At 40.0% G+C, this 12,695-nt stretch overlaps 1 protein-coding gene across 5 annotated transcripts in view; it reads left to right on the plus strand.

The window, feature by feature from the left end:
- LOC136421239 (furin-like protease kpc-1) overlaps nt 1–12,695 on the plus strand; it is a 217,503-nt gene that overhangs the window by 92,177 nt on the left and 112,631 nt on the right. For 4 of the 5 annotated variants that reach the window (XM_066408448.1, XM_066408460.1, XM_066408438.1 and 1 more), the window contains one exon: nt 4,922–5,119. In XM_066408448.1, the coding sequence (XP_066264545.1) occupies nt 4,922–5,119 (198 nt within the window). The remainder of the gene's footprint in view (nt 1–4,921; nt 5,120–12,695) is intronic. The other variant, XM_066408467.1, reaches the window with a different exon arrangement.

The following is a 12,695-nucleotide window of genomic DNA, read 5'->3' on the forward strand; positions in this document are numbered from 1 at the left end:
ACCAACTTTGCCCCCCATCTACCCGTATCAATATCCCCGTCGCAACCAGAACGCATAGTAAAGCATACAATTGAACACATTTTTACACTTTTCTCGTTAATTATGCAAAACACTTCGCCCAAAATCTAATCATCTTGAGATTTGCCACATACACACCGACACACCAACTACGACAACAAACCATCCAGGCGTTCTCGACTTATTCTGTTCACTAACAGACACACAGACAAGCACCGTCGAATAACCTTCTCGACGAAACCATTCGTCGCGAAGGTAATAATTGTGTTGAGCAGGAAGCGGATGTGACATTCGTCTTATAAACCAGCGAACAACTATGTAGAATAATGCTCCCACGAAGCCCTCAGACTGTGACATAAGGGACGGAGAGTTTTTGACGTAGCCAACTTCTAATGCATGCTTATCGAAGCTTTTCAGACAGTGTTCTGAATACGTTAGTCTGTCAAGTTTGCATTTCTAGCTGTATTACTGATGTTGCATCTAGCAAATATCCCTAAATACCCCGTTTTCGAAAAATCCCGACTTTAAGTACCCCACGAATTTATGTTACCCAACGTTATATGCCTGTTACAAGATCTAAGCTTGTTTTTGATGGGTTCAGGGCAAAATGTACGATGACAAAAGACATGCGCATTCACTTAGAACAGTTATCGGACTATGGTCTCCCCCCGTTACAGATGTCATATTTCAGATGTAGGTACCTTTATAGGAAAGGTGAACACACCTAGCCATGAATTATGCTAATTAGGACCTCATTTGCATAATCTATGCGTAAACTTGTTTTTCCCTTACCGTAAAAGCTGCAGATGTCATATTTGAGATGTAGGTACCTTTAAGAAAGGTAAACACACCTAGCCATGAATTATGCTAATGAGGAGCTCATTTGCATAATTTAGACATAAACTTGTATTTCCCTTACCGTGAAAGCTATGGATGTCATAGCTGCGATGTAGGAACCATTAGGAAAGGTCAGAAAACCTGGCCGTAAATTATGCTAATGAGGGCCTTGTTTGTATAATTTATGCATATCCCTTTACTATAAAGGCTACAGATGTCATATTTCCGATGTAGGTAACTTTACGAAAAGTGAACACGCCTGTCTATAAATTATGCTAATGCGGACCTCATTTGCATAATTTATGCATAAACTTGTATTTCCCTTACCGTAGAGGCTACTGATGTCATATTTGAGATATAGGTACCTTTAGGAAAGGTCAGAAAACCTGGCCATAAATTATGCTAATGATTGCCTTACGCATAATTTATGCATCCCTTACCATAAAAGCTACGGATGTCATATTTCAGATGTAGGTACCTTTAGGAAAGGTAAACACATCAGCTTGCCCGGACTAAGGCTGCTCTCTCCCTCCAGGCGTCACGGTCCGCCATTAGTTGGTCTAGATCTTCAGACCTCACCCCTACATCACCAGCAAGTTGGTCTATGTAGGTCCGTCGCGGTCGCCCAACACAGGAGTGCCTATGAGTTGGTGCCCAGAGCAGGAGTTTGCTCTGACACACCTGACCATAAATTATGCTAGTGCAGACCTCGTTGGCATGATTTATGCAGAAACTTCATAATACCCTTACAGTCAATGCTAAGGATGTCATATTTGAGGTGTAGGTAATGGGAGGGGAATATCCTGCATTTTCCCGAAAATGTTGGATATTCTAGTCTTCAAATGGATTCAACTCCGTCATTTTTCAACCAACCAACCTGAAATTTGGCATGAAGGTAAAGATGGCAAATGCCCTCAGGCTTTTTTTCATTTTGTTTGAAACTGGCCTTAAAATCATTTTTATGGAGTTTTTTTTGGGCATTTTAGGCAAAAATTACATTTTGGGCTCCTGTGTCCTGGTACTACAAGCAAATGACCTGAGATTCGGTACAAGTGTGCCTTTAACATGCCCGTACAAGACTTCAACCACATTTCTGGTGTACATCACTTCAAAATGCCTCATTTTTGGGACTTTTGGGCCTATTTTCAGACCAAAAACGGGCCAAAAGTGCTACCCCTGTTCCATGTTCTATCTAAGGTTCCGCGGGTTCCATTTGCTGCTGGCCAAAGGATCCAAATTGTTCTATCTAAGGTTCCTCACGTTCCATTTGCTGCTAGCCAAATAACGTGTGTTCTTTTCAGGTTACCTGAGGTCATGTCGCAGGAAAACGTACAAACCTTTGCAGTAAGAAGTTGCTAAACTATGCGGAAGGCTCTTGGCGTCTCGCAGAACTTAAAGAGAGAAATATTTTTGCACGGGTGATTTTGGAACAGTCAATTTATGCATGGGGAGGGAGATTGGCAAAGTATGTTGCTCTTGCAAATGTTGCCTATCTACATGAAGTTGATATTTCGATTTGCCCAGGTGTTATTTTGGGACAGCCCACTACTTGCATTAGGAGGAGTAATTGGGCGAAACATGCTGTATTTGCTCAGGGGCAAATGACGGCCTTTCTAGTTACATGTATGTTGAGCCCATAGGTATGGGCTCAACATATTGTTATGTTGAGCCCATAGGCATGGGCCCAACATATTGTTTTTGTACATGTTCTTTCTTCTTCTTCTCCTCCTCCTCCTGACAAATCTTCAAATGGATTCAACTCCGCCATTTTTTAACCAACCAACCTGAAATTTGGCATGGAGGTAAAGATGGCAATTACCCCCAGACGTCTTTTTAATTGTTTTGAAACAGGCCTTAAAATCATTTTTATGGAGTTTTTTTTGGGTCATTTTTAGGCAATTTTTATATTTTTGGCTCCTGTGCCCTGGTATTACAAGCAAATGACCTGGAATTCGGCACAAGGGTGCCTTGAACATGTCCCTACAGGACTTCAATCACATTTCTGGTGTACATCACTTCAAAATGCTTTGTTTTGGGGACTTTTGGACCCATTTTCAGACCAAAAACGGGTCAAAAGTGCTGTCCCCGTTCCATGTTCTATCTAAGAATCCACGTTCTATCTAAGGTGCCGAGCGTTCTATTTCCTGCTGCCCAAAGAACATGACATTGTGTTCTATTCAGGTTACCTGAGGTCATGTTGCAGGTTAACAGGCAAGCCTTTGCAGTAAGAAGCTCTTGGCGTCTCGCAGAACTTGTACTTAGTTGTAGAGAGAATTTTTTTGCACGGGTGATTTTGGAACAGTCAATCTATGCATCGGGAGGGAGATTGGCAAAGTATGATGCTCTCGCAAATGTTGCCTTCCTGCATGCAGTTAATATTTCGACTTGCCCAGGGGTTATTTTAGGACAGCCCACTTATTGCATGAGGAGGACTATGGGCGAAACATGCTGTATTTTCTCAGGGGCAAATGACGGCCTTTCTAGTTCAACTTATACATGTTCTTCTTCTTCTTCTCCTGACAAATCTTCAAATGGATTCAACTCCGCCATTTTTTAACCAACCGACCTGAAATTTGGCATGGAGGTAAAGATGGCAATTACCCCCAGACCTTTTTTAATTGTTTTGAAACAGGCCTTAAAATCATTTTTATGGAGGTTTTTTGGGGCATTTTTAGGCAATTTTTATATTTTTGACTCCTGTGCCCTGGTATTACAAGCAAATGACCTGAAATTCGGTACATTTCTGGTGTACATCACCTAAAAATGCTTTGTTTTGGGGACTTTTGTGCCTACCTTCAGACCAAAAACGGGCCACATTCTATCTAAGGTTCTGCGCGTTCTATTTGCTGTTGGCCAAAGAATCCAGGTTCTATCTAAGGTTCGAGCGTTTCATTTGCTGCTGCCCAAAGAACATGTGTTCTATTCAGGTTACCTGAGGTCATGTTGCAGGAACACACGCGCAATGAACGACACATTCAAACAAATGTAGCTTAGATCATCACAAAATGTCCATTATTGCATGAGGAGGAAGTAAAATCTGCTGTATTTGCTCAGGAGCAGATGACGGCCTTTCTAGTCGCACATTTTTTTTTGTCTTCCGACCGTCTGTCGGCACAACTGCACTGGAGGAAGGTTTATTCATTATTCATTAAAAAAAAAAGATTTACAAGAAACAACAGTTGCCTGGTTTATTTATTTCAACAACACAGGTGGGTTGGGTTTAGGTCAGTCAGAAAATGTTATCATTGAAGTTGTTTGAAGATCCCCCTGCAAAACATCCAACACGCCGTCATATTACAGCAAACCTACAGTTTGAATTACATGGATCAAGTCCGTTCGATGTAAGGATGTTACAGATTATACAGATAAATGAAAGCCATCACAATTTCAACTATAGTTAGAATATACATGTAATTTTCTTACATGAATAAAGGTCCCATCTTATGCTTCTGTTAACATGTTTGATGTGGCCTAGCTTTGCTATGACGCATTGTTTTCACAATTTCAGGCAGATATCAACGTTATATTATCGGGTCTCCTAATTTTCATATAGGTCAAGTACTTCAATTCATGACTTCGGAATAGCGCGCGACGAAAAGTTAAAAGTCTGCGAGAACCCGTAGGAGGTGTTCCGCAGAAAAATCTCGCAAGGCTTTGCGGTAAGAAGTTGCTAAACTATGCGGCAGGCTCTTGGCGTCTCGCAGAACTTCTAGAGAGAAATTTTTGGACGGGAAATTTTGGAACAATCAACTTTTGCATCGGGAGGGAGATGGGCAAAGTATGTTGTATTTGCTCCGGCAAATGTTTCCTTTCTAGTTAATATTTCGATTTGCCCAGGTGTTATTTTGGGACGGTCTATTTTTTGCATGGGGATGGGCGAAACATGCTGTATTTGCTCAGGAGTAAATGAAGGCCTTTCTTAAGTTCATTATTCTTTCACTGCGTGATGTACTTTTGAATTTCCTTTTATGGTCAAAATAGGATATAGTTTTTGTACATTATGCTTCTTTTTTCTTTTGTTTGTTTTACTGTATTTTGTATTCTGATAAAAAACCAAACATTTCAGAAAAGACTACAAGTTACATCTCTACCCTCCCAGAGTTCTGAAGCAGAGAAGGAAAAGAAGGGCTCTGATAGAGACAAGGCCGAGGCGCGGGCGGCTGTGGATGACTTTGTGAACTCGGTCATCGAGCAAGGCCACAGCTTGAAGGTGGACAACATGGTCAAGTTCAACGACCCAGAGTACAGCAGGATGTGGTATTTGGTAAGTAATTAAGTTATTATGTTTAGCCATACCTAGTATGGCTAAACATATTGTTTTTGGCGACGCCTCAGGGGGGAGCCAAATTTTTACTATATTGTGTGCAGATTGCAAGAATTCTAGGAATTGTACAGGAATGCGAAAGTCCATGGGACGATAACTCAAGAATGCCTGGATGTATTGTCTTCATATTTTGTAGGTGGGTAGGTCTCAGGGAGACCTTGTAATCATTGGATTTTTGGCCCCCTAGCGACTTTCTATGGTACTGCAGGGGAACTTTCACTTTTCAAATCTCGTCTTCTGAACATGCTATAGTCATGATTTTGGTGGATAGCTCTTTGTTAGGAAAATATGTCCTGTAGATTTGGACCCCCTAGCGGCTTTTTTGGAACTGCAGGAGCTGATTTTGACTCAAACTTGCCTCATTTACATAATTTATGAGGAAATGGTACGATATCTTTTTTTGTGAAAACAAGATTTTCATACATTGGACAACTTGTGTTATTTTGGTAGATAAGGTGATTGACTGATATGATTTATGCGAGGTCCTTATTTGCATGTGGGCTAAAAACGAAAACGTTTACAAAGACCACCGTCGCCATGGCAACATCTTTTTATGTTGCTAATCTTGTTACTCAGGTTTCTTCTTCTCCTCCTCCTCCTCCTCCTGTCAAATCTTCAAATCGATTCATCTCTGTCATTTTTATACCAAATGACCTGAAATTTGGAACAAAGGTAATGTAGGCAAAAACCAATGTGTTTTTTTTCCTCTTTTTGATATTGACCTTGAAAGTGATTTTATTGAGGTTTTTATGACCAATGATGCATATCTTGGCCTCCTGCGCCCTGGTATTTCGACCGAATGACCTGAAATTTGCTGTATATGTGCCTTGAACAAATATTTAAAGGACTACATTCCCATTTCTGGCATACATATCTTCAAAATGATTTATTTTGGGCTTTCTTGACAATATTTGCCACTTCTGTCACTTTCAATACTACATATGACCTAAAGGTCATTGACCCCAAGTGCCTTGCACCTGGCCTTGCATGTCTGTGAGCCTTGCGACCACCAGATTGGTCAATTGGGTTAATCTAATTATCTTGCATTCCTGGCGCAGGTGTGCTAGTATTCATGCCAAATATGGTATGGGAATTCCTAGGACATGTGATTACATGGCTTTGTTCACTCTTTTTTTAACAAAGATACACATCTCCAGTTCCTATGTATTAAACCAAAATAATATAAAATCTGGTATGTGTCTGCCTTGGTCATGTACCCAGGCCCTCATTCAAATGTTTGGCATACAGCCTTTCAAAACGATTTTTTAAACAAAGAATTTTTTCGTTTCGTTATTTTCAACCCAAAGTGCATTCAAACAAAGGGGTGTCACATTTTTATATTTCACCCATACTATCGCTGAAATATGTTGTTTTTGGTCATTTCCTTCTTCTCCTGTCAAATCCTCATATATATCATTATGTATACTATGGAAAACTTCATTCTTCCCTGGGGTTGATCTTTTTTAATTCAATTTTGAACTGGGTTGATTATGCGCAAGAGTGTAATTTTCAGCGGATATTTTTCGACTGGTTTACAAGGAATATCCCATTCTTGCAAGGGGAGGATTCTTTAATAATTTCTTTCAATTTTGAGCTGGAATGATTATGAAAAAGTCCATTTGTTAGCAGAAGTGTATTTGTTAATCAATAAGTGGATATGGTTGTGGACTGGTCCATATTGTGTTGAGGTGCTACCATGGCTACTGGAAGACTCAATTTTGGACTGGGGTGATTCATTTTTTTAGTGGAAGTATTTTAGAATGGTCCATTGTTATTTTGGGAGAGTCCATTTTTTGCATGGCGAGGAGTATGGCTAAACATGCTGTATTTGCTCGCAAATGTTGCCTTTCTAGTATTCTCTTCAGGTTTCTACCCTGGCTAAATTGGCATTTTGGCATTCCATTCTGAGCTGGGCATGAAAGAATTCTAGATATAATTTTTTTGGACCATATGCATGATGTCTTCGCATTTTGTTGCCCCAAATATTATTTTTTTTGCCATATTGATACCAGAAGGCTGGATACAACAAGGCAACAATGGATCTTGATCCATATTCCTGCTGATCCCATGAATCAGATGCTGCAAACCACGTCATCTATATCTCATATATGTCATTTCCAGATGAGACATGATACGAATAAATGAAATGTTAAATTAAGTGAATAACCTTAAAGTGTAAAGAAAAACAACAAATATTGACAAAAATTGTAACATGTAGTGAGATTGATATAGCATATATCTTAAAAATCGCTGCCAAGGTGGTCAGTCCAGCTAGCTCAGTTGGTAAGTGATGCGATTCTTACGCGAAAATATGTTGACAAAAGGTTGTCGGTTCGAGACTCAGTGTGGAATTTTTTCTTTTCTTTTCAAACACCCATTTAATATATACAGTAGAATCCGCTTAACTGCAGATCCCATTTGTCAACGTATTTGGTGCAATTATCCCGCTGGTGCAATAATGGGAAATCGCCCAGCTGGACGGGTAGTACACAGTATCATACAGGAGGTGAATAGTTTATAAACCTCTGTGTGCTGTATGAACTTGTCAGCACGCATTTAGATGTTAGAAAACTTTCGTTATACAGGTACAGTGTGGTAACACCGTAGATTCCACCTCTTGTTAGGGCCGGGTTTATGTATTAAAACAACAAGTTTCAAATTCTCAGGAAAAACATGTCAGGACACAGTGAGTGAAATCAGTAAGCGCAAGAGAGGCCCCTGTCATGTTTGGACAGATTAGACAGTGTACATCATGGTAGTGAATTACTGTACAATGTACACTGTACTGCGTATCCAGTGGGTAGATACATGTATATGGTTAGATGACTTAGATCAGTGACAGACCATTCTCCTTATAGCAGAGACGAACACGCATATACATCCTTCGGGTGAATGTAGGAAGTTTCTAGGACGCGGATTTAGCTCTGCCATAAAAGAATGTGACAGATGATCACGTCAGCACCGCACCGTCAAAAGCGACTGCTATGTCCAGCCATGCGTCTGTAGCCCTTGCCCAGTTGCAGTGCCGCTTCCGACTAGATGTACTGAGAACTGCAACTAGATATACGTAAAGACGCCGGTCTTTTATTACTGCAGCAGTATGTTAATATAGCGCTGCTGCGAACCTAAACCGCTAAAGACACCCCATGTCATCCTTAACGCAAAATCAAATCCCCGCAAACCTAAAATGCTTTCATGGTAATAAGACAGTGTACAGGTAGAGACAAATTTTGTTGAGTACAGCATGCTGTCTGCCAAAGCTCCTATGATGCAGCCTTTGACAGGCATGCGTCTCTTTATGCTGACGACACGCCCCGTGACCCACACGGGACCTCCCATACGATCGCTATCAACGTGATTGTCAATGGAGACCACCTTCTTTTGTTAGTCAAAACAATTTTAGACATATTGGCAGTATTGTGCCTTTACATAGGCACTTACCAGCTCATTTGTACCGTGTTTGCCGATTTTTAGCGCACCTTTTTAGTTAACTTGTCGAGGATTTTTGAAACAGTTTGGTGCAGTTATCCAGCATTGGTGACAATGCGCCGTGCAGATATGCGGAGTCACTAACAATGTAGTGAATGGGAACCGGTTTGGGATTTGGGGATTCGGTACACTGTCAGTTAAATGGAATGTGCGTTTATCCGAGGTGCAATTAAGTAGCTTCTACCAACACTTTTGTCTTGCGAATTGTATATCATAGCTTCGAAACCTTAATTTGTTATTTTTCTTTTCTTTTTATTAAAACATCCATTCTGTGTAGTAGTTGATTTGCGCACAGTTACCGTGTCCCAGGAGAGGGCATGCTATGGATGTCAAATTTGAGGTGTAGGTAGCTTTAGGAAAGGTGAATACAACAGAATGTGTGCATGTTATGGACTCTATTTACATAATTTTTGCAGAACCTTCATATTTCCCTTACGGTAGATGCTACGGAATCCGATGTCATATTGGAGTTGTAGGTAGCTTTAGGAAAGGTGAATACAACAGAATGTTTGTAATACTAATGATGACCTAATTTGCATAATTTTGCAGAAACTTCATACCGTAAAATTCCTATTTACGTACGCACCCCTCCTAACGTACGCACCCCCGATTTGGGGACAATTGCGGGCCTGACTCAGTGAGTTGAAACGTTCAGGGGAAAAACCCTCCTAACGTACGCACCCCCTCTCCAGCATTTCTCTGGATAGTTAGAGGTTGACATGATCATCCTTCTGATGATGTTTACCGACTTAAAAGGTTACTGAGAAAATGTTTCGGGGAGAAAATGTCAAACAATTTAAATATATGTATTATTTATTCTTTATTACTGATTGATTGTGTGGTAGCATTCCACACTTCATTTGCATGAAGATGTACTGTACTCTCATACTGATATGCGATTTTTCCGAGGAAGAACCCCTCCTAACGTACGCACCCCGACTTTGGCGTCGGCCTGGAGCATCTTTTTGCGACTTGAAAAGTTTAAAAAGTGCGTACGTAAATAGGGATTTTACGGTATTTCTCTCACGGTAAATGCTACGGATGTCATATTGGAGGTGTCGGTAGGTGAATACAATGGAATGTGTGTTATGCTAATGAGGACGTCAATGGTAGGGATTTCCTATTGGAGGTTTAGGTTGCTTTAGAAAAGGTGAATACAACGGAATGTGCCAAATAACTAGTTATTCAGTGACAATTGGAGCTCTACCTTACCTGGAATTCACTGGATCACTCAGAGAAGGTCTAATTCATGCAATTCCTGTAATCAATTATGATGTCATACAATATCTATTTTCATTTCACGAAAATGAATTTATGCCTACCTTCTCGGCCGTTATTGTGATCAACGAAAAACCCATAATCACTCTACACAGAGTATTTCTTGGTGGGAATACCAGCAAGTTTTATTGACCGGCATGTAAACAGAAAAAATACAACAACAAGGCGAGACCATACTCGTCTCTATAAGCGAGTTCGAAACAGCACGTCTGAGAAATACAATCAGCACACTTATTCTGTCTCTCAAGAAATGATTACAAACCTTGTAACATTTCTAACCAAAGGCTCGTTCAAAATATTTTCACCCGCCAAGGGAACGCAGTGACGAACCGCCCACAGGAGCCGAAAGGCGACAACAAGACAGATGGGGAGGGCGTGGGTTGTACGGAATACGTGACTAACATATTCTGACCCCCAAAAAACAATGTTTATAATGAATGCCCAGAATTATCATGAATGAACAAAGGGGTTATTAGATAAACAAAAAGGATTCATCGGATCTTGTTCAACTGTCATTACATCCCAATTCCAAATTGATCAGGTCTGCTTGCGGGAGGTGGCCATGATGTCTCCCCGGGAATCCTTTCCAAACAACGTCGCAGCCTATTAGCAACATGCCAGGACTGAAGACATGGCCTGAGGCCTTGAACTTTCTGTCATGAATAAACATTTCCAATCACTTGACAAAGGAATGACTCACGATGAGAATTCTTGACTTTTCTCCCTCAGCCATTGGCAACAGGCAAAGACAAAGAGAGGAAGAACAGACTCACCGCATATCGAAGTAAGACGTCCTGTGTCTACATACAAGAATCCAACCAGGAAGGAGGCAAACACGTATAAAGTAACGAAAAACTACGATAAAGTTGTCAGAATCCTGACAAACGAGATATAGATATATCGAGATTTTGAAATAGCAACCCGATACCAGACGTAACCGCTGGACTGTCCACACATGTACCTTGCTGGATGCTGATTGGTTGGTTCGAGAACTTGATCCCTGTGTGTTCGCTAGGCCAAGCCAAATTATACCAGCCGCCTCGTCCGGCCTAAATTTCTATTTGTACTATATTTTTGACATGTGGTAGTGATTTTTAGATACAATCTTGCCTCAGGCATAGCTGTTATGAACTTCTATTTTACTTAATTACCATCATTGAATTGTATGTTTTATTGCTTTTTATGCACGTAATTACATTGATAGCTTTTATCATGAACTTATTGTACATTTTTTAGGAGAGTAGAAGTTGTACGCCGAGGCCAGCTTTTTTAAAAGCACTTATTTTCTAAGAGAAAATACAAGTCGTTAGACTTTTGTGTATAACACTGCAAAGAATCTATGTTTTTCAGTTGCATTGTGATCAGAGCTACAAACGTACATTTGCACTTCTTGATATCTACTAATTGTCTGCAGTTATTACAAATTTTTTTAAATGCAGTTTTTCATAAGGCCACACCAATTTAATTTGTTGCTTCTCGGAATCGCCGCTCTGATTTTTTTGATTTTTTAAGAAAAAAAATTGGTTCACAGCTCCCAAATTTTCATTTAATATATCAGTGTATTCCTGTATTATGTTACTGTAACACCCAAGCTCAACACTCCTAAAAAACATTATCTGGACTTCGTCTTTTGGCTTACATGTCAATCAAACCTAGAAATCTAGCGGAAACATCCCAAATATGAGAGAAAAGGGACAGTCTGTAACTGCACCCCTCCCCACGGCAAACACGCCCCCATACATGTTCCGACAGACGAAGGCAAACAAACCTCCAGTATTCCCAATGTTCCTCTGTTAGGGACTGTACGAAATTTACAGGGGGGGGGGGGCGTCTGGGGGGAGGGCCTAGGCAAGAGTTCCACGACCTCATACCTTCGCCAAATGATTTTAACCTTTATGACTGACATATCAGGAGTGTCTCTCATCAATTATAAATCATACTATTTCATCGTCTTCACCCAAATAACAGACGTTGTCCAAAGTATGAGCTTAACAAAGAAGGTTATGCTAACATCATCAATTATGCAAATGAGGGCCTTATCAGCATAACTTGATTCAACTATGTTCACATTCACATAACTTCCAAATGCCACAACAATGAAATTGCCATCATTAACCTGTATGGAATTATAGAAGTTACTCATTAATTATGAAAATTAGGCCTACAATTGCATATTTTCTATCTATCAACATCCCTCTCTTCCTCAGTTACAAATGTCACATAATTGAATAGTCATATCATGGAACACAGCCGGTTTTTAGATTTGTCTCATTAATTATGAAAATTAGAATCTGATTTGCATAATTACCGTCCAATCACAATCAAAGTATCACGTAAGCTATCTGCATACAAAAAATTATGACCATTCATCAAGCCCATCTTGAGTATTTTCTCATTAAATATGCAAATGAGGTCATCATTTGCATAGTTGATATCTATTAATATTTCTCTCTTCCTCAGATACATATGTCACATGTTTGAGAGTTTTATCATGGAATTTGGCGACTGTATAAACTTTCCTCATTAATTATGCAAATTAGATATTGATTTACATAATAAGTATCTAATCATGTACAGACAAAGCCACTTAATTGCACCCCGGATAAATGCACATTCCATTTAATTGCACAAAATCCCTAAATCCCAAACCGGTTCCCATTCACTGCATTGTTAGTGACTCCGCATATCTGCACCACGCATTGTCACCAATGCCGGGTAACTGCACCAAAATTTTTCAAAAACTTCGACA

Source organism: Branchiostoma lanceolatum, chromosome 1, assembly GCF_035083965.1.
Source record: "Branchiostoma lanceolatum isolate klBraLanc5 chromosome 1, klBraLanc5.hap2, whole genome shotgun sequence".
Lineage (NCBI taxonomy): Eukaryota > Metazoa > Chordata > Leptocardii > Amphioxiformes > Branchiostomatidae > Branchiostoma > Branchiostoma lanceolatum.